Here is a 27818-nt window from a genome sequence, read left to right as displayed (position 1 = left end):
GTATTGTCATCGATGTATACTTTATATAAATGTTTAGATTATAAATCAAGCCATGTAAGGAAGATGGAATGACATAATATATGAAAAATTTCCTTTTTTGTGAACATATTTCTCAGAAGACTAAATAGTGTGTTTTTGAAACATTTCTATGTAAAAGTTGTTTTAAAAATAATATTAATCAAATTTTCAAGTTTGCAATGGTTATATTAAAAAGATCAACCATACTGTGGTCTGGTGGTGATGTTTTTTTTTTCTTCTTTTTGTACATATCTCCGATAATCTGTATTGTATCCCTATCTCGAATTAACAAGTACACTACATTTTTTTCCATATAAAAGAAGAAGGCTCTTCAGATACTGAGTATAAATTTTCCAATCTTTCACGAATTTATTCTTGATATCTGATTATTTTAGCGTGTCAAAACGGGGACTTTGCCAAGCTTGAACTGCATGGTTGCAAAGAATCCTCAGGATTTTTGCCCGACGTTATCCATCCCCCGTTTCAGCAGGCAACGGGTGGCTTTCCATTCGACTGCTGAGTGCTGACCTCGACGCATTTTACCTGACGTGTGGGCCACGCCTCCAGCCAGCGTGCCCTACGGTTTAGCTCCGGCCGGCGAGCGTGCCAACCTGAACAAGCAGTCGCTGGCCATGGTAGCCTCAATAGCTGCAAAAAAAAAATCAAGATGGCAGTGCATCCAAACATGGCATCAGATGAGTGAAATAAAAATCAGTGTGATTAAAAGGAAATGTATAAGATATATGATCATATTGAACATTGGATTACATTGAACACAACAAAATCGTATTGAGAACACACTCTCAAGAGGCCCCCCAACCATGTAAGATTGCCTTTTGCATCTTGTAGCCTTCACTCTGAACCACTCTATTCTTTACGTATGTTTTTCCCGTAATCATCAAAGTTTAAACCATCTTTGTGTCTGGTTTTGATGTATCCATATAGTTCACTTCAAAAAAAATTAAGTGGTACAAACAAAAGGGAGGAAGTTATTCACAGCTCAGAAATGGGCCACACACACAAACTCTACATCCTACAAACAAAATCGGTATTTCCATCAAGTATGGAAATAGTGGTGCTTGGTTTGGTTCTTTACTTTCCTTTTCGTTTACTTTTTTGTGGAATGCAAACAGAAGGGGGTTATTGTGTCAGCACACCAATCTGCTGCAGAGCTGACTTCATGTCATCTGTACTGTAACCCTCAGTACCAATGATATTTGAGCTATCAAGCGCGACGACATCCTGTAAGGGATATCTCCTGACAGTATGGATTCTGTTCGCAGGAATGTTGAACTCGCCCTTCAAGATAATGGTCCTGTGGAGACCACCTAGCAGTTCTTCATAATCTGAATCACCACTTTCCCCAACAAGGACTGCAACATTCGGCAGTTCTATTCCCCAGCGAATGCACAAGTACCTACATGAACGATAGGTTTGTTCAGCACATGGGTAACAAGATAACATCACTTATGAGCAAGTGCAGGCACATAAGAATTACAGAAAGCATCCTTCTACTGAAATTGCCGATTTTTGTAAATGATGGTAATTTCTTGACATCATCGTTAATTTTAGTGCATATTAAAGCTGGTGTGCATATTGCAAATTTTGTTCTTATCTCTGTTTGAAGCAAAATGGTACAGAATTACAGCCTTTTACGTAAAACATTAATGTTTACAGTTTATTGATGATAGGGAATACAAGAAGGCAAAAATGTTTCTATCGCAAGTCGATGCAAATGAAGGAAGGAATGTGCAAAAGATGCCAAACCTTAGTGCCTGGGAACGTGATGCATGAATGGGAACTACAGATAGTCTGGTAGCGCTATGGTTATACAGCGCATTGCACCGGAGTGACTGGATTCTCATCAATTTCTTCAACTCCTTTAAAGGCGGTAGCTACAAAAGAAAAACAGACACACACATTAAACATCCAAAAGGGAATGTCTAAAAAACATTAAACATTAATAGCACTCATACACACAGGACAAATCTGTCACTGTGGTTAGAAGGCTCACATGATTTGGATTGACCACTCTAAATGCAAGACAATAGGTCGATGAGTGTTCTGAGTCTTCAAAAATAATTTGTCTTTCAATTCGTCCCTTTCTTTCTACCACTGAAGTAGCCCATTTCACTAGATACTTTCTTAGGCCATCTCCTCCCCATCGATACTCAATATGTGATTGGTGATTTTGATCTATTGAAGGTGCAACCTGGGAACTGCTTGGCATATCTCCCGAATACAAAGGATAATAGATTGTACTTCCACTATTGCAGATGAAAGCATCAAAATCAGTAGGAAGCATGCCTGCAGACACTAGCAGCGAGCGTATCTCTGAAATTGTTAGTGAAGTTGACAGCACAAAACCAGTTGAGCCTGACAGCTTTTCTGTGCGTGTGACCTCAATAGTGTTTCTGATTATCCGGAGCAGATCTTCCTTGTTAACAGAGTCTACAGATATAACAATGATATGCTTCCTTCCTGACATAGGTGACTTACTCTGTTCCTGTTTACCACCAATAGCAGGTGATCTCGGACCAAGAGTCAATATCCTTGACAAGTAATTCTTGCAATGTTCAGGCCATGAAAACTGGTGAATATTCTTTAGCCCATTCTCTCTACATCTAGACCAAAGTTGTTTGTCAGAAAGAAGCTTATACAGTGCATCTGCAATGGCATTCTGATCATGTGGATCAACAAGGAGACCATTGTTCAGGACCTGCATTAAATCCACAAGAAAGTAGGCAAAGTGATTTACCCCTTCAGTGCATCGTTGTATTTTGACATATAACATGGTAGAATATAAGGCACACACCTGATTAATTTCTACAGGAGCTCCATTTTTTGTTGCAATAACAGGCAAACCATTCATAGCAGCCTGCACATAGATACAACAAACTGGTTATGATTAGGAGTTTAGGACATTGAAAAGTTAAACAGCAAGAAAAGTAAACTGGGTTCTCAAAGTTCTGACCTCTATTAGGGTAACACCAAATTGTTCGAAATAAGCTACATTTACAAAAGCACCCTGCAGAAGATCATCGGATGATCAGCACCTAAGTAAGTGGTACAGGAAAATAAGGTATTGACACCTTATGCTATTATACCATGGGAAAAATAATGTTACTTCTATTTAACTCCCTCCGTACCATAAAAACTCGACCTAGAAGGGGATGCGACCCCTCCTAGTACAATGAATCTGGATAGAAAGTTGTCCAGATTTTCATTGTACTAGGAGAGGTCACATCCCCTCCTAGCCCTAGGTTGAGTTTTTTTTGGACAGAGGGAGTAAGAATCAAGAAAACAATGTATGTTTCAGCTAAACATTTCTTGACAAAAATCCAACATGGGTTCTTCTGGAAAACAACATGGAATAAGAAAGAAGAGACCAAGGAGGGATTACATCTAAAAAGTTCAGTGCAAAATGGCCAAGTGTAACACTATATATGCTAAATCAAATAGGGCCAGAGTGGAAAATTGTACAAACATTACGGAAAAAGGTGGAATGGAGGGAATACATTAATGGTAGGTTTCAACTAAGAGAACTTAAAGAACATAAAAGCAGCATAAAAAAACTAAAACATAGTAAAGTTTCTTCGTTTCATTTCAGGAACAGCATACCTTTGTCCTGGCAGCCAAACGATAAATGTCCGGAACTTCAGAGTGCTTATGATGCTTGGGGTATGCCACTTGGCCATATAAGTCATATTCATCTATCAATGTAAGCACTGAGGTCAACACAGCAGCACTCATGTTGTGCATCTTAGAAATGGCCTCACGGTTACCCATTATCAGTGTCTGCAATGCATGATAAAAATTAGTTCTGAAAAGCCTAGGACCAAAAATATCATTTTGTACACTATACAATATGATTATGGCATTACAAAAACTAAACCAAAGAACATCAAGATGGTTTAAGTTCAATCTTACCAGATTCGCTAGCTCCCTTAGAGGGCGGCATTCACCAAATGCCTTTACAAGAGATGTAATATTCTTTTCAGGGTATGGACGAGCAACCGCCAGAATCATAGGCTTCCTAGGATTTGTAAAGAAGCGCATTATCTGTCATCAGTTGCACGTGTATAGATTATTAGTGATCAAATCTAGAGGTACAGGTCTAACAAGCAGAACAAACTGTCTTCAATAAGACAAGTAGACAACTACTGAATAAAGTTTACACTAGTAACTGAGATCTCTGAAGGACTCTGGAGGAAGTGCAGTGACCTGAGACCAAATAGGAGGATCCTCAGAGGCTGGGCATGGATTTTCTTCTTCACCATCCATATCAAAATCGTGAATGATATGACCAAATTCAACACCAGGAGGTATTATCTGAAAAATCAGGAAAAAGAGGACATTAGGAGTTGTAATAGATCAACAACTGGTGGTAAACTGGTAATGCAATCCCTATGGTGTAAAATATACTCCCATTAATTTAGAAAGTATTGTAGAAGGCTAGGAAATGTGTATACTCACAACCATACGTGGCATATAGCGGCCATAGCAGTTAGCACCACGCTTAACTCTTGCTCGAAGCTTCCTTGCAAGTATAACTTCAAAACCATCATACAAGTTCCACTGCTCTTCAATCTCCTGTCTAGTGCTAGCAACAACAATTTCAGATGCATCAAGAGATAATTCCTCTGCCTCAATTCTGCACATTATTTTGTATGTCATATTTATTTGTTCCCTTGAATGCCGCCCTTGCTTGAGAAGCCCTTCCAATTTATCCTTACCAAGAAAATGCCCTGTAAATGCCATAGGGATGTTAAGAGATCCAGATAATAGAGCAGCAGCTATTCCTGAACTGGCATAGTGCCCATGAATCACAGCAGGCCATACTGGATGACCAAAGCCAATTTCTTCACCAATGGTTTTTGACATCCGCACAATATGACCTAGTGCACCATCAACAAATTCTTGAATGAAGGGCCACAGATGTTCCTTAGCTAGATACTTGTCCTTTGGTCCAAATGGTATCCGAATGATGTATGCACCACTGTTCTCACCCTTTTCCTGTTTAGCATTTTTGAAGCTTGTCGAAACCAACATTTCTGCAGGTTCACCATAGCTACGATCAAAATTTGGTGCCAAGATTTGTCTTGTCAGTAAATCAACGCGGTAAACTCCAGGAGATGAACTCAACGCTTTAGCAAGCTCTACCACATATTTGACCTACAAAAAACGGTATGTGGAATATAGTTATGAACTTGTTGAATCTTCTGCTATGAGAAAATCCCCAGGATATAAAATATAAATGAGAATATAATATAGATCTACTTAACAGTAAAATAAGGTTCTACTCCCTCCGTCCCAAAACAAACCAATCTTTCACTTTTTACCTATAATGTTTGACTCTTCGTCTTATTTAAAAAAAAATTACGATTAATATTTTTGTTTTTATTAGATGATAAATCATGAATAGTACTTTACGCGTGACTAATTTTTTTTAATTTCTTTAAAAAATTTCAAATAAGACGGATGGTCAAACGCTAGACACGGAAACCAAAAGATTGGTTTGTTTTGGGACGGAACGAGTATAATGGAAAAACAGTGTAAAGATATATTTTTCATCCACTAGTGGATAATGCCAGGGCTTAATCATGTTCTCGACAAACCTATGGACCTTACAATTAACCATTGGGTATCAGAACATAACTTAAAAGACAAGATTGCATCCTAAACACAAGAGTATTCAACTTAAATGCACTCAAGTAGATTTTTAGTTCAGAAGATTAGAAGTTAGGTGTGTTTTTCATCCCAATATGATTGATTCTTAAATTAATTTGTGCTGCCAGAGAATAGGGTCCATGTGGTATGTACTAGATCATGTAAAACAACTAATCTAACCATACATCATTTCTTATTTAGCTAAGTCTGGTGTACCAACATTACCTGGCCACCAGTGTCTGAATCTCGCCCTAGCTCCATATTCTCACCACGGACCAGACCATGTAGACTGCAGTACAGCATGGACTGATTAACGAACATTATAATTTGAAATCAAATAGAAACACCATTTCTACTTGAGCATGGATTATAAAGCAAGCAACATGGATAAATTTGGTCAGCTGCTCATTGTAAAATTTAAAGGATATTTGGGTGTCTGTTAAACATGAGATTTATTTATATATTGCTAATTCTAAAATGTGACTCTTGTTAGAGACAGATTGCCGAAAAGCTAAGGAAATGCACACGTAAATACATAATATAAACTCTTAAAACAGAATAAGATGCAGAAACAATACATGCTAAATACGCAGCGTTAATACTCTCTTTCCTAAAAAAAATACAAAGTGCAGACAGTTCTCAAAACGATTTTGTTGGTCCTGATGTTATGCTGAACAAATCACAGAAGGTAAAAGTGGTATTTACTCTATACCTGATCAGTACTATGTATAGCTTGTCAACTGAACTCGTCTTAGGTGAGCTCCCTGTAGTGCTGTCACCATACGCAACAGATGGATCACCAGCGTCTTCTCCCTTTTCTCCTTCAAAGAGATCTTCAGACATATCTGCATTAGTATCAGTTCGCAATTTCTCAGCTTCAGGCTGGCGTTTCAACTGACGACAGGCTTCTTCTTTCTCGAACTGCATGTAAGAACATGTATATGACAAGCGAGGTTCAAAATAGAATGACATCAAATGGACACAACTCTAACACGAGTCTCAGGAAAAAAATATTTGTACTTCTTGGCATAGCAAATTATATTACAACTGACACAAACAAAGTAGTAGCTTTTGAAGAAAGAAATCTTGAAACATTACTTCAACTGGGAAGCCAACAGCTGACTAAGGATTCCGTGGAAAAGTACTTAAAAATTAGATGGCCTAGCCAAAACCAGATACATTGAGTAATAGCCAGGCAAAGCTTTAGAAATAGAAAAAATGGATGATGGAATGGGATATGTCATGTGATTGTATCAAACATGTCCTATCAGGTTAAGTTGTTTTCATAGAATTACATTTGCTTGCTGCATCTATTACTAATGGAATGTCTGCTTTCATAGTGCATGAGTTGTCAAGTGACACCATTTGCATCATACCTAGAAAGTTAAGGTTAAACTAAACAAAAAACTTCAACGATTTTTCATGGATTGTACAATGATGGCATAAGTGTAGCAAGAGGCATCATATATCATAACAACTCGAACAAAGTATGATGCAAACAAGTACTGCATTCACAATTCTACCTAAAGTTAGTGATCAGAAGGGGACAAAAACATAAAGGCTTCTCAAAATTATAGCGTAATGACATAGCTGTCGCCAAGAGATATATGTTATGTCAGACAACTCAAGCAATAGATACAACAAAGCAATCCAGCATTTTCTGCTTGCTACCCACTTTTTGTTCAGTAACTCAGTCCCTAATTCAGAAACTGTGATAAAAGAATGCCAAGCATCCTTCCTAAATAAACCGAGTGCTTCGCTGATTATCTCCTCCGAATAGGTCCAACACCGTTTAACTAACTATCACCAACGTCAATCCATAATATCGATTCAACGATTACCTCTAGCCAAGTAAAACTACAGAGTCACTGTGACTGCGCTCGCTAGAACTCAGCAACCTATGCACACTATCATCATATACAAGGAAACATGACGAAGAGCTCACCAACTTCTTCTTCCTCGCGAGGTTCCAGATCCTCCACGTCATGTTCTCCAGACGGGTGTTCCTCTCCTGCGGGCTCCGCATCGCGTTCGCCTGACGAGCACACGCCCAGATCGATCAAGTAATCGAACGGTAGAGCGGACAAAGCAGCGGAATTCAAGGGGGGAAGGTGTGCGTTCGCTCGCGGCGACTCACGCGGAGCCATGTCTTGTAGAGGTCGGTCTCGTCGTATCCGGTGATGACCTCCTCGACGAAGTACCGCGCCGGGGAGAAGTGGCCGCGCTCCCGGAGGAGGAGCGAGGGGCGGTCCCCGCCGATGGCCGCCTTGCCGGCGTCGAGGATGGCGTCGAGGTAGCTGTTAATCCAGTTGTCGTTGCCCGCCATCGCCTTCATTTTCCAGGTTTAAGACAGAGAGAAAAAACCCTAGCTCCCAGATCTAGAAGACAAAAGGGGAGGCTAAGGCGCGTGCGCCGCGTCGGCACGGGTGCTCACCGGAGGCGCGGAAGCGGAAGCAGCAGGACGACACCGCCGGTGCGGACGGAGATCGGCGCAGCCGAGCTAGCGACGGGAGTCGAGGCCTCCTTGGGGCGGCGCAAAGCAGCCCAGTCGCAGGACGCCGGCACCGGTGCTCGCAGCCGCAGGCGATGGGAGGGAGAGAGAGATCGGCGCGACGGGTCACGCAGGGGGCGCGGAATACGGATGGGTGGGTGGAGATCGAGTGATCGGTCGACCGCGGGAGCAGGGAGGGGTCAGCTGAGGAGGCCCGTCGAGCCGCTGCGCGCCATCGGCGCCGGCGTGGAGATCCCGGCGAGATCGTGGGGGGGGCGGAGTGGAGGCGAAGCCAAGGAAGGAGGAGGAGGAAAAGGAGAGGAGGAGGAGCGGAGAAATGGGCGAAGTGTAATTAAAAAAATAAATTGGTCGGATTTGGTTTTTTTCTTTTCGGGAATGAGATAACGTGGGCTTGTTATGGAAAGAGTAAATTAGTGTACCCCGTTAGACGAAATGGACTGATACGCTGGCAAATATTCTTTTTTAATAATAAAATAATATTTCGGTCTTCGCTCAACGAGCTACTGTATCAATTATTACGGAGTTCACGCATGAATTAATTTACACACTGACATAATATTCCTATTTATATAATTATATTCTTATTCTCTTCGTCTTAAAATATATAAGCATTTTCTAGATCTATGTTTTATACTGTACTAAAATAACACGGTACTAAGTAGATTTTTTTTAATTTTTTCCTATGTATAACATTTCACCTCATCCATTTTTTATTTATTATGAGGCATAGTAGGTTTTCTTCTACCTCTCAATCTCTGCCAAACAATCTACACATGCTTATATTTTATATTTTAGGATAGAGATAGTAGATGATAAAATATTTAAACATATCTTGTATCTTTAAATTAGTTTTTAGGGTGCATTTGCATCTTTTTTTTTCCAAGGGCAATCAAGTTCTTTTAGGTTATGAGCTTTCCAAACATTCTTTTAGATGAGCCCTTCAAGAAAATTTATTAAATTAGGAAGCAGTGCTTAACCATAGGTAGATGACATTATCCCTATAGTCAAGTGCAGCTTCGACAGAATATCATGGTTTGTGGATTAAAAATGATAAGCCAAATACTATACTATAGCGGCTTTTAGCATGCTTGGTCCAATTCCTCTTTGAGCCCATAATTTGTAGCTTAGCAATTTGGCCCAACTCTAAAATCGACATGCCAACTTTTAAAAATGTTTTGGGCCTTATTGTTTTTACTCTTTCGCGTTTTGTATTTTAACCAAGGTTTGACTGTTGAAGGACGTAAAATGTCCGAAATTATAGCAAGAGCTGCCTTCTAGACGATTTTTTTTGAAAAAATTTAAACAGTGTCATTATAATTTTGCTAAATTTTTTCCAGCACGATTTTTGGACATATGTGGCTTCTATAAAAGAAATTCAAAAATACACCCATATCGCTACTAGTCTCAGTGGGGCCGGGAGGCTTGTAGCAAATGAGAGGAGAGTGTCACCACAGCCAGCGACGATAACGGCATATTTCTGTATATTTTTAAAACAGTATATTCTACAAAATGTGAGAAGAAAAGTATATTTTGACAAGGGAAAAAATTTCTAGAGCAGAGATGGCAACGGGACCAGCGACCCGAGTCCCGATGGGTATTTACTCTATTAGGGTACTAGTATGGACTAAATATATCACATGTTGGTAAGTAATTGGGCATACCTTTACCCGATGAGTACGCGGGTATGAAAACGTTCATATGATCTCTATACCCATTTACCCATAGATAATAAATACCGCAAGTTTAAATGCGCGCCATGGTCCAATATCAAATTAGCCTAGCACAATTAACCAAAACCCTACGTATTTAAACCATCCATACATTTTCCACCACACTTATATGAAATGTGTGATCTTTTAGGTATTAGTGTCTAGTGTAATATACTATACAAAAACTATACAATTTATATTGTTTTAAACTATTGTGAGTAAATGAGTGACCCGATGGATAAAGTTTACCCAAACGGGTATGGGTCTAGGGAAATTTCCTATCGGATATGGGAATTTTTGATGGTATGAAATTTTACTGGTGGCCAGGTATGAGTCTGAGGTACCAATACACGATAGGTATTTACCCATTGTCGTCCCTATTCTAGAGTTGATGGATAGGTAAGAAATTGCTCCAACGAGGACCATGTACACCACCACACCATCATTGTTCATTCCTTTAACGTGGAAAGGTTATAAACATAACATTAAGTGGATAAAGCAGTAGTATTATAAGATAATATTTAAATATCATAAAAGTACTTTGTTTATATTTTAATAGATGATATTGTTAACTTTTTGTCACATGTTTAGCCATTTATCTTATTCAAAGAATCTGTGTAGATATGTGAAAATGTAAGTTATAAGTAAAATATATTTAGTAACAAATTCAATCAAAACAAAATAATTTACACAAGTTTTTTTAATAAAATAATGGTCAAACATGTAACAAAATATCAACAATGTTATCTATTAAAATACGGAGAGGTATTATTTTTTTAAGACGGAGGAGGTCATAATTTCTATAGCGATGAAGAAAGAGACGAAGGGAGCTTATTAAATGTACCTTAGAGTCAAATAATCAATTGTGCAAATCCATTATAGACAACCTATTATTACAAAAAAAAAGCTAACTATATGTATTAACGTGCAAAAAGATAACCTATTATAGACAATCTATCATCACGTAGAAGTTGATGTTTTAACGTTTGTTGAACGTCCGGTCTTTTGGCATCTATAGGGCACCCAAGCTGAAGAATTATACCCACAAAAATCATATAACTGCAATTATTTGGTCAAAACATTAATTTTACTCTAACTTTAATTAGATATTTCATCAAACTACAAATATATTTTTATTGCCTATGGTGCACGACATGTGGGCCAATTTACGGTATGAGTATTTTATATGGGTACGATAGGTAGGCTCAAACTTGTCGGATATTTTAAGTTATGTTTTTGATAAAATCATATGTTATTGCGTGCAGTTCTTTAAGTTGAAGTTGTATTAGTAGTTTTGACAATGTAGTTGTAGCTTTTTAAACCAATGTGGCATTCAATTTTTTTTTCTGAACAAAACTGTTCCTATCGTTTCCCTTTATTTCACACTGTTCTTAAATGCCCAACTGCAAAGGTATCAACCTTAAAAAGGCAAATCGATGCATCTAACAGACACGTTTTTAATCTGACCTGGATTATTCTTCCACCTAAAAATGGGTGATTTCTTCATGAGATTTATGGAGAATATATGAATTATGTCCATTCTTTTTTTTTTGTTGGTTCATTTCTGTCAATTTCTAATAAAAGAGCAATCATTTCATGCGAATATAGCCAAGGTGTCAGCACATCGGTCATTGTTATCTTGTGTAAAGTTATTCTTGAACATTAAGAAAAACAAGAGGGATAAAGGTAACTATAGGTATATGCCTATTTCAATAACTTTTGGGTACATGGATTCCTGATTTGATCACTGGTGACTCAGCATTATATGTAGCTTAACTAAATAACCATCAAAACATAATAGGAGAATATTGTTTTTTTAAATAATAGGAGAATATTTTCTGTCGATTGTAATATTTATCTTGAAACTTGATTGAAGACATAATTATATATGTGTCTAATATTGGGGTTTGGCCACCAGCCCTCAAAACAAATTGATTTTTTCAAAGGAATATCATTCAACCATTTAATTTCCATGGTGGTGATAACAACAAGTGGTTTAATCTCAGGACATGATATAACCTAGTATCTCAAGGGTGCTAATAGATACTCCCTCCATATTATTTTTATGTATGACGCCGTTAACTTTTAGTATCGTCTTATTCAAAATTTATATCTAAATATGCAAAATTATAATGCCTACTTAAAGTTCCTATAATAATAAATCATATTATAACAGAATAATTAATAATTACATGATTTTTTTTAAATAAGACGAATGGTCAAACGTGGACCTAAGAGTCAACGGCGTTATATAAAAAAATATGGAGGGAGTATCAATCTTAATACAAACATACGCAATTGTCAGGGTATTCTCAAAAAGAAACATGATTAGAATGTCATGACTGTCAAATCCTTAGAAATCATAAAACACAAAAATGGTTAAAATAAGTTGTTTGGATTGTTCAAAGAGAAAATGTTATAGCAATTGCTGCACTCTTTTTTTTCTAATATATTGACGCGTAAGTTTTCTGGCGTTCGAGAAAAAAAATGTTACAGCAAGCAATTAGAGAGGGACAAGGCAAGTTTCTCGTGAGTTTGGGCCTCGTGTTATAATCCTGAAAACTCATAGGATTTTAAGAGACATTTCTCTGTTCCAAATGAAAACATGGGAAAATTTGGATTGGAATCCTCTAAAAATCTCTGTTCCAAACTCCAAAGGAACCGTAAAGATCGTTTTCAGCAGCCAGGACAGGTAGGTGGACGGTTGGTCATTTTTTTTTTGTTGTTGGAAGGAAAACACGAAACAATATATTTACAAACAAAAATAATTTATTAATTATATTTTTATAGTAATTTAAAAATAATAGCTGAAAAATAAATTATGATAAAGAACAAGCAGAAGGACCGGTAAACTCGTATGATTCGACGTACACCGGTGGTCACCGTGCATGCTTCTAGGTTCTTAATTGCAATATAAATTACCCTCTTGGTTAGTATGTTTTTTTTTTGATGAGAGGTTAGTATGTTATTTTAAACATAGTACACCCACGAATTCATATACGCGTGCGGCCACTCTTTCCCAATCTTTCCTAATCATGTATAGTTTTCTATTCGTACGTTTTTAGAATTGTACGTTTCGAAGAAACCCTTAAACTAAAGCTGAAAATGACAAATGAGTCAGCATACATCAAACGTATACATACGCCATCAGTGTAATGTATTCCAGCTTGTCGGTTACTGCCTCTCCATTCCAATATAACTATATTTATAAATTTCCATGTACAGTGTTTAACCATTTGTTTGATTTAAAAATATTATGATCTTTTTTTTAAAAAAATAGTCACACGTAAAGTAATATTCATGTTTTATCATCTAATAATAATAAAAATACTGATCATAATTTTTTAAATAAGACGATGATCAAGTAAAAATATACTTATTGTGACACAGAGGGAGTATGAAGTTACGTGGATGTCATATTATTCTGATTAACAATTCATTTTTTGGAAATTTTATTCTCATTAACCTAGATTGCAAGTAATAAACGGTGACAAGACAACAGCCTACACTATTTCAGGGTCATTATCTTTTTGGACCCTAGACAATTACTATCCCCTCCATTTTTATTATACGATGTTTGAACCAACTTCATATTAGAAAATGGAGAATATATTACTTACGGACAATTTGTTCTGTACTTGAGGAGATACAGGAGCACATGATCTACAATAGTAAAGAAGCTCATGAACTAAACCCTGAAGAAGAAACAAACCTGTCCGCTAGTATATGCTGCCAGATGTTTCAAAGATCATAAAATTGATTTTAAGAACTAAGAATAAGAAAAGAGTATAAAACAAATGAAAAATGCGCGATATGTTGAAAATAAATAACTGTTTTTTTTAGATTATTCCTCGGTTTTTACGTGCACAGTTCCCAAACTACTAAAACGACGTATTTAAAAAATCTATGTATAAATTCACCATCTCATATTTCTAAAAATAGATTTTTAACGTAACATATATACTATTAAATAACTATAAAAAACAAAATAATATTTCACCTTTCATCGGTGGAAAGAACACAGCCGTCCAAATTTATAAAACCAAAACTGTTCCATTACAGCTGGCCAGCTGGGAGCTAGCTACTACCTCCGTTACCCCCGTTTGGTAGTGTAAGATGTTTGATTTTTTTTGCAATGTTTGATCATTCGTTTTATTTAAAAATTTAGTATAAATATATAAAAAATGACAAGTCGTGTTTAAAATTCTTTTGATAATAGAATAAGTCACGAGCAAAATAAATAATATTTCCTTAATTTTTTGAATAAGACAAATGATCAAACATTATAAGAAAAAAAAAATCAAACATGAGACAGAGGGAGTAGCTAGCAGCAATGCCTGGACTCATTCCAATAGGAGAGAACCTGTGAGTGTCCTGCAATGGCCCGAAGGAGATAAGGGGACCAATGGCAGAGTGCATGCATGCAAATGCAAATGCAGGCATTCAGAAAGCTACCATCCATCCATCCATATGAAAACGATGAGAAACCTGACTGCATTCACAGAACCACTCATACAAAGATCTGGGCATGCATGCCCTGCATAATTTAAACAAGGCATGCAAGATTGTTTCTACCATTTGTTGTCTGAATAATTGTGGCCTGAGTTTTCATTGGCATCATCCCCTCTTATCCATCCAAGATCACAACGTATGGCGCTTGGCGTTTCCCGGATGGATCAATCTCTTCTCTGAAAACTGATATTTTTTCTCCTTCCCAGATTGGGGGTTGGTAGATTGAGCCAATGGCATGATTGATCGACACAATTATCTCTATCTGCCCGAATGGTCCTAGCTAAACTTGTTGTTCAGATGAAGCTGTTAAGCTAAGATTATTCAATGGCGTCCAATTCAAGCTATGTGTTGTGTTGTAGCCAGCAAGGAATTTTTACGCATTTCGAAAAGTTCATCTCATCAGAATCTGTATAATATGCCCTCTTCCATGTTGGAATATGTTCTTGGCAAGATGAGAATATTGAAAAGGTGAAGCCCACTGGAGTTGTTAAGAACCTAGCTAGGTTAATCATTGTGGTAGGGAGAAGAAGACAGGTGCCCAGTTGAGCTGTGCTTGTCAGCTAGTTTCTCCAGAGTTCAGACATGCTGTCCTTGTTGATTAATTCATGGTAATGTAAACCTAATTTGCTCATGTGAAGTAACAGTACATTCCATGACAGTAAATTCAGAACTAAATAAATTGAATAAAGGAATGAAAGTCGCCAGGGAACTGGCTGAGTATACATCATCCATGGTGATTTGTTGTGATTAACAGTGTCAGTGTGGCACAATGAATTTACAAAGTATATATGTATCAGTTTCAGATTCTTATGAGAAGTACCAGCTCAGAATCATTTCCGGTATATAAAATTAAGGATATCATTTTCAGGTATATTACCTACCATTGCAATAAAAAAAATCATGAAAACGGGAAAGGGCATCGCATTATTATATACAAATAATTAGCAATGGAAGAAGTCCTACCAACCTTGTACAGCTTATGATATATGATTTTTTTTAAGCTTAAAAGATATTGCAGTGATTGATATCTCTCGTTTTTCGCGCGCACGCTTCCCCAACTGCTAAACGGTGTATTTTTTAAAAATTGTCTATAGAAAAGTTGTTTTAAAAAATCATATTAATCTATTTTATATTTTTTAATAATTAATAATTAATAAATCATGTACTAATCTATTATTATGTTTTCCACGCGAGCTAAGTTATCTTACCAACGTTTCAAACGAACGCGACCCATGTCACATATGAGATCTGAAGTTCTGAACTTGAATTCCCATGAATTTGGACCAAGGTCTACCTAAAACTGGCACAAATCCAGTGATTTTTTTAGAAAATGGGATGAACCCGGCCTCTAATCCATCGGATGTACACAGCCAAAAATCACTGGATTTCAATGATGATTACAGCAAAACAAATCATCAATACACGAGAGATCAATGAGATTACTGTATAACAAATTAGTTCGTCCCAGATTGTTTTGGAACAAGCAACCACCTCGGCGAAAAGCTTAAGAAACACTGACAAATACTGGTGATGTTTTCCCTGTGGTTGGTGTGGAAAAATCACTCTCGCAGTCGCAGAGACATGATCGATCGATGCTGTCGAAACACTGCTACTGTTCAGTGTTATTTCTTTTTTTCTCTTCCTTTTAGAGGGGTGTTTAGTCGGTGAAATGAAAATTTTTGCGTGTCTCATCAGACGTTTGATCGGATGTCGGAAGGGGTTTTTGGCCAAGAATGAAAAAACGAATTTCATGGCTGGCATGGAAACCACGAGACGAATTTTTTGAGTCTAATTAATTTGTCATTAGCGTATGTAGGATACTGTAGCATTTATGACTAATCATGTGCTAATTAGACTTAAAAGGTTCGTCTCATGATTTTTTATATGACTATGTAATTAGTTTTTCGTTTTATCTATATTTAATACTCTATTTAAATGTTCAAAGATTCGATGTGATATTTTTGGGTGAAAATTTTTTAGGAAGTAAACGGGGCCTTATGATGTTACCATTGCAAATTTGCAATTGCAGAGCTGGAAACTTTAGCCACGAGGCGTCGAGGACAACGATTCTTCGAGTGATACAAACCGCAAACTGTCGATGTCATGGCATGGTCTCTTGCTGAATGTGATGTTGCTGCCATTGTTCTTTTTTCGCGTAGTTTCTTTCAGATATATCTCTAAAATGCTGTACCGATATATCTCTAAATATGAATACCTTAGTAGTTAAAATACATATAAGTAAGTTTAATTACGAGTAACCTACCCAATTAATCTACGCTCAGTTCACGTAATATGCGTATTAGTATTTTATTATAAAAATAAGATGTCGACTCCGATGCATATTACTTGTAGTATAATTTAATCTAGACCGCTCATTTAATTTTATTGGACAGTTGTGATTAAATTATACTAACAACAATTTTAGGTGTAGTAAAATTCTGAGAGGGTAATATCGTCTTTTTTACTGTGTAAGTGGATCTAGGCTTTTTTTATCCGTGTATAATGTGATAAAAAAATAATAAATACAAATCTAATATTAATTAAAGTACGAAAATACCCTTTAAAATTAATGGACGAGATTAGTTCTACTGGCAGTATTATACTACAAGTAATATGTACCGAAGCGTTACCCTAAAAATAATAATGATAGAAGTGGTTTGGTATGGCCTAATGGCTTATAATTGTCAATTGATCCGTTTGTGGGTTGTTTTGACCTTTACTTTTACAAAAGAAACTTGACATCATTAAAGAGATTTTAGAGCGTAGCGACCTAAAATTCATGTTTGTTGCAATCCAAACAAAACTTTATGTTTCTCTCAAAAAAAACAAAACTTTATGTTGTTATGCTCCAAAATCAGTTTTGAATAAATCTACTTTTGATGAAAGTAAAGAATGTAGTTAAAGCTCAATTATAATTTTGTGCTACTTACGGCAGCTCAAGACATCTCTATTTATATGAGGTGAGATTGTGATAATAGAAATGTATGAAGGGCTATGATGAAATAAGACGGCGGAAATGGTTAGTTAGGATACAATGCTACCATGGGTGAGAGATCATTTTCCTATCCTAATCTCTCCATCCAAAAAGTACCCCAACCATCACATATGAAAAAAAAAGGTGTGGTTCACTTTTTAATAGAAGCGTATAGTTTTATAATTCCAGTTGTTTTGAACAACAATATTAAAAATCTATAATAATAATAATAAATGTTTATTTTTAAAGTACATTATACATATTGTCCTAGTATTGTCAAACTAATTATTTTCTAAAACAATATAAAGTATAGAACTAGAATAGGTAAATATTAAGGGACCAGGAGGTAAGGAGTATTAAAGAAATAAAACTTTTCAACTCGTGGAATCACTGCCTCTATTCCAAAATATAATCATTCCCAGCTAAGTTATTGAACAGATGGATGTATAAATATATCATGGAGCCAAAGTAGCACTCGTAATTTATTTTGGGACAAAATTAAACTCTAGCCATTAATTTATTTTGGGACGGCTATGTAACTAGACAAGGGACATTTCAACTCATACCGAGGAATGATAATACTTTAGAACGGAGATAACGAGCGATTTATTTTAAAACTAAGCCGATGACAATTTATTTTAGGACGAAAAGAATATTCATCAAAAGAGCCCTAAAATTCCCAAAACACCCCCTCGAGTAACGGCAGAAGCAATCAGAAATTTTTTATTAAATAAACCTTTTTAGCAAGTAATTTTATTACTAAACCACTAAACAAATTTTTTCCTAAAGTGAAGGTTTTGGCCATGCCATTGTTGTTGGTGTGGCAAGACTGTCACGCCTGCCACGCCGACCAATGACGTGACAAATGTTTCGTCACATCAATATTAATGGCGTGGTCAAAAGGTATATTTTTCTCAGAGTTTTGATAATAAATTACTCCCTCTGTCCCAAAATAAACTAATTTTTCATTTTTTACCTTTAATTTTTGACTCTTCATCTTATTCAAATTTTTTTACAATTGATATTTTTGTTTTTATTAGATAATAAATCATGAATAGTACTTTACGTGTGACTAATTTTTTTCTAATTTTCTGAAAAATTTTCAAATAAGACGGATGGTCAAACGTTGGACACGAAAACTGAAAAATTCGTTTTTTTATAGAGGGAGTATTTATTAGAAAATTAAATAAAAAAATTTCCAGCAATCACTCCCTCCCTCGCTGCAAAGCTCTCAGTGCTCTGCCATGCTCGCCGCCGTCGTCTCCTCTCCTCCTTTATAAGGCGGCGGCTCCCCTCCCCTCGCGTCTCCTCTCCTCTCCTCTCCTCCCTTCCCCCAGTTCCCATCCACCTTCTCTCTCTCTCTCTCTCTCTCTCTCTCTCTCTCCGATCCGGGGGGGGGGGGGAAGCCGGGGTTGTGATTTGGAGGGTAGCTCTCGGCTCGGGGGAGGAGGGATGGCGGCGATCCTGCCGGAGCTGGCGGCGCAGGTGCTCATCCCGGTGGCGGCGGCGGTGGGCATCGCGTTCGCGGTGCTGCAGTGGGTGCTCGTCTCCAAGGTGAGGCTCACGCCGGAGCGGCGCGGGGAGGGGGGCGCCGGGAAGAGCGGGCCGAGCGACTACCTCATCGAGGAGGAGGAGGGGCTCAACGACCACAACGTCGTCTCCAAGTGCGCCGAGATCCAGAACGCCATCTCCGAAGGTGAGTTCAGCGGGGGCTCCGCCACCGCCGTACGTGGGAGTGCGTACGCGTTTGAGCATTTTTTAGGGAGTTTTGGGGGGGCTTCGAGGTTGAGGGGATCGTGAGATGCTTCCTCTTCGGTAGATCTTCGTTACGGTTGAGTTCGCTTGGAAAAAATGTTGTCGGATTTTTGCGTGGTTTGATTGATGATTTTGGCGCGAGTTGGTGTTCTTAATTTTTTGAATAAGACAAATGATCAAACATTATAAGAAAAAAAAAATCAAACATGAGACAGAGGGAGTAGCTAGCAGCAATGCCTGGACTCATTCCAATAGGAGAGAACCTGTGAGTGTCCTGCAATGGCCCGAAGGAGATAAGGGGACCAATGGCAGAGTGCATGCATGCAAATGCAAATGCAGGCATTCAGAAAGCTACCATCCATCCATCCATATGAAAACGATGAGAAACCTGACTGCATTCACAGAACCACTCATACAAAGATCTGGGCATGCATGCCCTGCATAATTTAAACAAGGCATGCAAGATTGTTTCTACCATTTGTTGTCTGAATAATTGTGGCCTGAGTTTTCATTGGCATCATCCCCTCTTATCCATCCAAGATCACAACGTATGGCGCTTGGCGTTTCCCGGATGGATCAATCTCTTCTCTGAAAACTGATATTTTTTCTCCTTCCCAGATTGGGGGTTGGTAGATTGAGCCAATGGCATGATTGATCGACACAATTATCTCTATCTGCCCGAATGGTCCTAGCTAAACTTGTTGTTCAGATGAAGCTGTTAAGCTAAGATTATTCAATGGCGTCCAATTCAAGCTATGTGTTGTGTTGTAGCCAGCAAGGAATTTTTACGCATTTCGAAAAGTTCATCTCATCAGAATCTGTATAATATGCCCTCTTCCATGTTGGAATATGTTCTTGGCAAGATGAGAATATTGAAAAGGTGAAGCCCACTGGAGTTGTTAAGAACCTAGCTAGGTTAATCATTGTGGTAGGGAGAAGAAGACAGGTGCCCAGTTGAGCTGTGCTTGTCAGCTAGTTTCTCCAGAGTTCAGACATGCTGTCCTTGTTGATTAATTCATGGTAATGTAAACCTAATTTGCTCATGTGAAGTAACAGTACATTCCATGACAGTAAATTCAGAACTAAATAAATTGAATAAAGGAATGAAAGTCGCCAGGGAACTGGCTGAGTATACATCATCCATGGTGATTTGTTGTGATTAACAGTGTCAGTGTGGCACAATGAATTTACAAAGTATATATGTATCAGTTTCAGATTCTTATGAGAAGTACCAGCTCAGAATCATTTCCGGTATATAAAATTAAGGATATCATTTTCAGGTATATTACCTACCATTGCAATAAAAAAAATCATGAAAACGGGAAAGGGCATCGCATTATTATATACAAATAATTAGCAATGGAAGAAGTCCTACCAACCTTGTACAGCTTATGATATATGATTTTTTTTAAGCTTAAAAGATATTGCAGTGATTGATATCTCTCGTTTTTCGCGCGCACGCTTCCCCAACTGCTAAACGGTGTATTTTTTAAAAATTGTCTATAGAAAAGTTGTTTTAAAAAATCATATTAATCTATTTTATATTTTTTAATAATTAATAATTAATAAATCATGTACTAATCTATTATTATGTTTTCCACGCGAGCTAAGTTATCTTACCAACGTTTCAAACGAACGCGACCCATGTCACATATGAGATCTGAAGTTCTGAACTTGAATTCCCATGAATTTGGACCAAGGTCTACCTAAAACTGGCACAAATCCAGTGATTTTTTTAGAAAATGGGATGAACCCGGCCTCTAATCCATCGGATGTACACAGCCAAAAATCACTGGATTTCAATGATGATTACAGCAAAACAAATCATCAATACACGAGAGATCAATGAGATTACTGTATAACAAATTAGTTCGTCCCAGATTGTTTTGGAACAAGCAACCACCTCGGCGAAAAGCTTAAGAAACACTGACAAATACTGGTGATGTTTTCCCTGTGGTTGGTGTGGAAAAATCACTCTCGCAGTCGCAGAGACATGATCGATCGATGCTGTCGAAACACTGCTACTGTTCAGTGTTATTTCTTTTTTTCTCTTCCTTTTAGAGGGGTGTTTAGTCGGTGAAATGAAAATTTTTGCGTGTCTCATCAGACGTTTGATCGGATGTCGGAAGGGGTTTTTGGCCAAGAATGAAAAAACGAATTTCATGGCTGGCATGGAAACCACGAGACGAATTTTTTGAGTCTAATTAATTTGTCATTAGCGTATGTAGGATACTGTAGCATTTATGACTAATCATGTGCTAATTAGACTTAAAAGGTTCGTCTCATGATTTTTTATATGACTATGTAATTAGTTTTTCGTTTTATCTATATTTAATACTCTATTTAAATGTTCAAAGATTCGATGTGATATTTTTGGGTGAAAATTTTTTAGGAAGTAAACGGGGCCTTATGATGTTACCATTGCAAATTTGCAATTGCAGAGCTGGAAACTTTAGCCACGAGGCGTCGAGGACAACGATTCTTCGAGTGATACAAACCGCAAACTGTCGATGTCATGGCATGGTCTCTTGCTGAATGTGATGTTGCTGCCATTGTTCTTTTTTCGCGTAGTTTCTTTCAGATATATCTCTAAAATGCTGTACCGATATATCTCTAAATATGAATACCTTAGTAGTTAAAATACATATAAGTAAGTTTAATTACGAGTAACCTACCCAATTAATCTACGCTCAGTTCACGTAATATGCGTATTAGTATTTTATTATAAAAATAAGATGTCGACTCCGATGCATATTACTTGTAGTATAATTTAATCTAGACCGCTCATTTAATTTTATTGGACGGTTGTGATTAAATTATACTAACAACAATTTTAGGTGTAGTAAAATTCTGAGAGGGTAATATCGTCTTTTTTACTGTGTAAGTGGATCTAGGCTTTTTTTATCCGTGTATAATGTGATAAAAAAATAATAAATACAAATCTAATATTAATTAAAGTACGAAAATACCCTTTAAAATTAATGGACGAGATTAGTTCTACTGGCAGTATTATACTACAAGTAATATGTACCGAAGCGTTACCCTAAAAATAATAATGATAGAAGTGGTTTGGTATGGCCTAATGGCTTATAATTGTCAATTGATCCGTTTGTGGGTTGTTTTGACCTTTACTTTTACAAAAGAAACTTGACATCATTAAAGAGATTTTAGAGCGTAGCGACCTAAAATTCATGTTTGTTGCAATCCAAACAAAACTTTATGTTTCTCTCAAAAAAAACAAAACTTTATGTTGTTATGCTCCAAAATCAGTTTTGAATAAATCTACTTTTGATGAAAGTAAAGAATGTAGTTAAAGCTCAATTATAATTTTGTGCTACTTACGGCAGCTCAAGACATCTCTATTTATATGAGGTGAGATTGTGATAATAGAAATGTATGAAGGGCTATGATGAAATAAGACGGCGGAAATGGTTAGTTAGGATACAATGCTACCATGGGTGAGAGATCATTTTCCTATCCTAATCTCTCCATCCAAAAAGTACCCCAACCATCACATATGAAAAAAAAAGGTGTGGTTCACTTTTTAATAGAAGCGTATAGTTTTATAATTCCAGTTGTTTTGAACAACAATATTAAAAATCTATAATAATAATAATAAATGTTTATTTTTAAAGTACATTATACATATTGTCCTAGTATTGTCAAACTAATTATTTTCTAAAACAATATAAAGTATAGAACTAGAATAGGTAAATATTAAGGGACCAGGAGGTAAGGAGTATTAAAGAAATAAAACTTTTCAACTCGTGGAATCACTGCCTCTATTCCAAAATATAATCATTCCCAGCTAAGTTATTGAACAGATGGATGTATAAATATATCATGGAGCCAAAGTAGCACTCGTAATTTATTTTGGGACAAAATTAAACTCTAGCCATTAATTTATTTTGGGACGGCTATGTAACTAGACAAGGGACATTTCAACTCATACCGAGGAATGATAATACTTTAGAACGGAGATAACGAGCGATTTATTTTAAAACTAAGCCGATGACAATTTATTTTAGGACGAAAAGAATATTCATCAAAAGAGCCCTAAAATTCCCAAAACACCCCCTCGAGTAACGGCAGAAGCAATCAGAAATTTTTTATTAAATAAACCTTTTTAGCAAGTAATTTTATTACTAAACCACTAAACAAATTTTTTCCTAAAGTGAAGGTTTTGGCCATGCCATTGTTGTTGGTGTGGCAAGACTGTCACGCCTGCCACGCCGACCAATGACGTGACAAATGTTTCGTCACATCAATATTAATGGCGTGGTCAAAAGGTATATTTTTCTCAGAGTTTTGATAATAAATTACTCCCTCTGTCCCAAAATAAACTAATTTTTCATTTTTTACCTTTAATTTTTGACTCTTCATCTTATTCAAATTTTTTTACAATTGATATTTTTGTTTTTATTAGATAATAAATCATGAATAGTACTTTACGTGTGACTAATTTTTTTCTAATTTTCTGAAAAATTTTCAAATAAGACGGATGGTCAAACGTTGGACACGAAAACTGAAAAATTCGTTTTTTTATAGAGGGAGTATTTATTAGAAAATTAAATAAAAAAATTTCCAGCAATCACTCCCTCCCTCGCTGCAAAGCTCTCAGTGCTCTGCCATGCTCGCCGCCGTCGTCTCCTCTCCTCCTTTATAAGGCGGCGGCTCCCCTCCCCTCGCGTCTCCTCTCCTCTCCTCTCCTCCCTTCCCCCAGTTCCCATCCACCTTCTCTCTCTCTCTCTCTCTCTCTCTCTCTCTCTCCGATCCGGGGGGGGGGGGGGAAGCCGGGGTTGTGATTTGGAGGGTAGCTCTCGGCTCGGGGGAGGAGGGATGGCGGCGATCCTGCCGGAGCTGGCGGCGCAGGTGCTCATCCCGGTGGCGGCGGCGGTGGGCATCGCGTTCGCGGTGCTGCAGTGGGTGCTCGTCTCCAAGGTGAGGCTCACGCCGGAGCGGCGCGGGGAGGGGGGCGCCGGGAAGAGCGGGCCGAGCGACTACCTCATCGAGGAGGAGGAGGGGCTCAACGACCACAACGTCGTCTCCAAGTGCGCCGAGATCCAGAACGCCATCTCCGAAGGTGAGTTCAGCGGGGGCTCCGCCACCGCCGTACGTGGGAGTGCGTACGCGTTTGAGCATTTTTTAGGGAGTTTTGGGGGGGCTTCGAGGTTGAGGGGATCGTGAGATGCTTCCTCTTCGGTAGATCTTCGTTACGGTTGAGTTCGCTTGGAAAAAATGTTGTCGGATTTTTGCGTGGTTTGATTGATGATTTTGGCGCGAGTTGGTGTTCTTAATTTTTTGAATAAGACAAATGATCAAACATTATAAGAAAAAAAAAATCAAACATGAGACAGAGGGAGTAGCTAGCAGCAATGCCTGGACTCATTCCAATAGGAGAGAACCTGTGAGTGTCCTGCAATGGCCCGAAGGAGATAAGGGGACCAATGGCAGAGTGCATGCATGCAAATGCAAATGCAGGCATTCAGAAAGCTACCATCCATCCATCCATATGAAAACGATGAGAAACCTGACTGCATTCACAGAACCACTCATACAAAGATCTGGGCATGCATGCCCTGCATAATTTAAACAAGGCATGCAAGATTGTTTCTACCATTTGTTGTCTGAATAATTGTGGCCTGAGTTTTCATTGGCATCATCCCCTCTTATCCATCCAAGATCACAACGTATGGCGCTTGGCGTTTCCCGGATGGATCAATCTCTTCTCTGAAAACTGATATTTTTTCTCCTTCCCAGATTGGGGGTTGGTAGATTGAGCCAATGGCATGATTGATCGACACAATTATCTCTATCTGCCCGAATGGTCCTAGCTAAACTTGTTGTTCAGATGAAGCTGTTAAGCTAAGATTATTCAATGGCGTCCAATTCAAGCTATGTGTTGTGTTGTAGCCAGCAAGGAATTTTTACGCATTTCGAAAAGTTCATCTCATCAGAATCTGTATAATATGCCCTCTTCCATGTTGGAATATGTTCTTGGCAAGATGAGAATATTGAAAAGGTGAAGCCCACTGGAGTTGTTAAGAACCTAGCTAGGTTAATCATTGTGGTAGGGAGAAGAAGACAGGTGCCCAGTTGAGCTGTGCTTGTCAGCTAGTTTCTCCAGAGTTCAGACATGCTGTCCTTGTTGATTAATTCATGGTAATGTAAACCTAATTTGCTCATGTGAAGTAACAGTACATTCCATGACAGTAAATTCAGAACTAAATAAATTGAATAAAGGAATGAAAGTCGCCAGGGAACTGGCTGAGTATACATCATCCATGGTGATTTGTTGTGATTAACAGTGTCAGTGTGGCACAATGAATTTACAAAGTATATATGTATCAGTTTCAGATTCTTATGAGAAGTACCAGCTCAGAATCATTTCCGGTATATAAAATTAAGGATATCATTTTCAGGTATATTACCTACCATTGCAATAAAAAAAATCATGAAAACGGGAAAGGGCATCGCATTATTATATACAAATAATTAGCAATGGAAGAAGTCCTACCAACCTTGTACAGCTTATGATATATGATTTTTTTTAAGCTTAAAAGATATTGCAGTGATTGATATCTCTCGTTTTTCGCGCGCACGCTTCCCCAACTGCTAAACGGTGTATTTTTTAAAAATTGTCTATAGAAAAGTTGTTTTAAAAAATCATATTAATCTATTTTATATTTTTTAATAATTAATAATTAATAAATCATGTACTAATCTATTATTATGTTTTCCACGCGAGCTAAGTTATCTTACCAACGTTTCAAACGAACGCGACCCATGTCACATATGAGATCTGAAGTTCTGAACTTGAATTCCCATGAATTTGGACCAAGGTCTACCTAAAACTGGCACAAATCCAGTGATTTTTTTAGAAAATGGGATGAACCCGGCCTCTAATCCATCGGATGTACACAGCCAAAAATCACTGGATTTCAATGATGATTACAGCAAAACAAATCATCAATACACGAGAGATCAATGAGATTACTGTATAACAAATTAGTTCGTCCCAGATTGTTTTGGAACAAGCAACCACCTCGGCGAAAAGCTTAAGAAACACTGACAAATACTGGTGATGTTTTCCCTGTGGTTGGTGTGGAAAAATCACTCTCGCAGTCGCAGAGACATGATCGATCGATGCTGTCGAAACACTGCTACTGTTCAGTGTTATTTCTTTTTTTCTCTTCCTTTTAGAGGGGTGTTTAGTCGGTGAAATGAAAATTTTTGCGTGTCTCATCAGACGTTTGATCGGATGTCGGAAGGGGTTTTTGGCCAAGAATGAAAAAACGAATTTCATGGCTGGCATGGAAACCACGAGACGAATTTTTTGAGTCTAATTAATTTGTCATTAGCGTATGTAGGATACTGTAGCATTTATGACTAATCATGTGCTAATTAGACTTAAAAGGTTCGTCTCATGATTTTTTATATGACTATGTAATTAGTTTTTCGTTTTATCTATATTTAATACTCTATTTAAATGTTCAAAGATTCGATGTGATATTTTTGGGTGAAAATTTTTTAGGAAGTAAACGGGGCCTTATGATGTTACCATTGCAAATTTGCAATTGCAGAGCTGGAAACTTTAGCCACGAGGCGTCGAGGACAACGATTCTTCGAGTGATACAAACCGCAAACTGTCGATGTCATGGCATGGTCTCTTGCTGAATGTGATGTTGCTGCCATTGTTCTTTTTTCGCGTAGTTTCTTTCAGATATATCTCTAAAATGCTGTACCGATATATCTCTAAATATGAATACCTTAGTAGTTAAAATACATATAAGTAAGTTTAATTACGAGTAACCTACCCAATTAATCTACGCTCAGTTCACGTAATATGCGTATTAGTATTTTATTATAAAAATAAGATGTCGACTCCGATGCATATTACTTGTAGTATAATTTAATCTAGACCGCTCATTTAATTTTATTGGACGGTTGTGATTAAATTATACTAACAACAATTTTAGGTGTAGTAAAATTCTGAGAGGGTAATATCGTCTTTTTTACTGTGTAAGTGGATCTAGGCTTTTTTTATCCGTGTATAATGTGATAAAAAAATAATAAATACAAATCTAATATTAATTAAAGTACGAAAATACCCTTTAAAATTAATGGACGAGATTAGTTCTACTGGCAGTATTATACTACAAGTAATATGTACCGAAGCGTTACCCTAAAAATAATAATGATAGAAGTGGTTTGGTATGGCCTAATGGCTTATAATTGTCAATTGATCCGTTTGTGGGTTGTTTTGACCTTTACTTTTACAAAAGAAACTTGACATCATTAAAGAGATTTTAGAGCGTAGCGACCTAAAATTCATGTTTGTTGCAATCCAAACAAAACTTTATGTTTCTCTCAAAAAAAACAAAACTTTATGTTGTTATGCTCCAAAATCAGTTTTGAATAAATCTACTTTTGATGAAAGTAAAGAATGTAGTTAAAGCTCAATTATAATTTTGTGCTACTTACGGCAGCTCAAGACATCTCTATTTATATGAGGTGAGATTGTGATAATAGAAATGTATGAAGGGCTATGATGAAATAAGACGGCGGAAATGGTTAGTTAGGATACAATGCTACCATGGGTGAGAGATCATTTTCCTATCCTAATCTCTCCATCCAAAAAGTACCCCAACCATCACATATGAAAAAA

At 37.3% G+C, this 27818-nt stretch overlaps 3 protein-coding genes across 5 annotated transcripts; 2 read left to right on the top strand and 1 right to left on the bottom strand.

Annotated features, from left to right (window-relative positions):
* Nucleotides 1-714: 714 nt before the first annotated feature.
* LOC102716755 (probable sucrose-phosphate synthase 2) lies at nucleotides 715-8278 on the bottom strand. The gene is made up of 14 exons (XM_006646925.3): nucleotides 8123-8278; nucleotides 7826-8017; nucleotides 7634-7723; nucleotides 6401-6609; nucleotides 5914-5977; nucleotides 4495-5193; nucleotides 4243-4350; nucleotides 3949-4080; nucleotides 3640-3816; nucleotides 2993-3046; nucleotides 2834-2896; nucleotides 2033-2737; nucleotides 1786-1913; nucleotides 715-1435 (listed from the first exon to the last, which is right to left on the bottom strand). Exons 2-14 carry the CDS (start codon nucleotides 8012-8014, stop codon nucleotides 1159-1161), a joined length of 2895 nt encoding a protein of 964 aa, XP_006646988.2. The 5' UTR covers nucleotides 8015-8017; nucleotides 8123-8278; the 3' UTR covers nucleotides 715-1158.
* A 10514-nt stretch (nucleotides 8279-18792) lies between these two features.
* Nucleotides 18793-21881, top strand: LOC121053655 (pyrophosphate-energized vacuolar membrane proton pump-like). 2 transcript variants are annotated; one of them, XM_040521445.1, is made up of 2 exons: nucleotides 18793-19091; nucleotides 21592-21881. In XM_040521445.1, exons 1-2 carry the CDS (start codon nucleotides 18848-18850, stop codon nucleotides 21639-21641), a joined length of 294 nt encoding a protein of 97 aa, XP_040377379.1. In that variant the 5' UTR covers nucleotides 18793-18847; the 3' UTR covers nucleotides 21642-21881. The 2 variants fall into 2 exon arrangements, with proteins under 2 accessions (XP_040377379.1, XP_040377380.1); XM_040521446.1 differs by lacking the exon at nucleotides 21592-21881 and adding an exon at nucleotides 19769-20378.
* Nucleotides 21882-23934: 2053 nt separating this feature from the next.
* Nucleotides 23935-27023, top strand: LOC121053543 (pyrophosphate-energized vacuolar membrane proton pump-like). 2 transcript variants are annotated; one of them, XM_040520862.1, is made up of 2 exons: nucleotides 23935-24233; nucleotides 26734-27023. In XM_040520862.1, the coding sequence occupies exons 1-2, from the start codon at nucleotides 23990-23992 to the stop codon at nucleotides 26781-26783; spliced, it is 294 nt and encodes a 97-aa protein (XP_040376796.1). In that variant the 5' UTR covers nucleotides 23935-23989; the 3' UTR covers nucleotides 26784-27023. The 2 variants fall into 2 exon arrangements, with proteins under 2 accessions (XP_040376796.1, XP_040376797.1); XM_040520863.1 differs by lacking the exon at nucleotides 26734-27023 and adding an exon at nucleotides 24911-25520.
* Nucleotides 27024-27818: the final 795 nt, after the last annotated feature.

This window comes from Oryza brachyantha, chromosome 2 (assembly GCF_000231095.2).
Source record: "Oryza brachyantha chromosome 2, ObraRS2, whole genome shotgun sequence".
NCBI lineage: Eukaryota > Viridiplantae > Streptophyta > Magnoliopsida > Poales > Poaceae > Oryza > Oryza brachyantha.
Note: the sequence above shows the minus strand (reverse complement) of the source record. Positions and strands in the feature narration are given on the sequence as shown.

Bases quoted from the DNA above. Each gene is read 5' to 3' on its own strand.
- LOC102716755 (XM_006646925.3), bottom strand. From the start codon at position 8,014: ATGGCGGGCAACGACAACTGGATTAACAGCTACCTCGACGCCATCCTC. The intron at 6,610-7,633 runs GTGAGCTCTTCG...TCTTACATGCAG, and splicing joins TCGCGAGGAAGAAGAAGTTG to TTCGAGAAAGAAGAAGCCTG. The intron at 5,194-5,913 runs GTAATGTTGGTA...CGTTTTTTGTAG, and splicing joins ATTCAGACACTGGTGGCCAG to GTCAAATATGTGGTAGAGCT.
- LOC121053655 (XM_040521445.1), top strand. From the start codon at position 18,848: ATGGCGGCGATCCTGCCGGAGCTGGCGGCGCAGGTGCTCATCCCGGTG. The intron at 19,092-21,591 runs GTGAGTTCAGCG...TTGCAATTGCAG, and splicing joins CCAGAACGCCATCTCCGAAG to AGCTGGAAACTTTAGCCACG.
- LOC121053543 (XM_040520862.1), top strand. From the start codon at position 23,990: ATGGCGGCGATCCTGCCGGAGCTGGCGGCGCAGGTGCTCATCCCGGTG. The intron at 24,234-26,733 runs GTGAGTTCAGCG...TTGCAATTGCAG, and splicing joins CCAGAACGCCATCTCCGAAG to AGCTGGAAACTTTAGCCACG.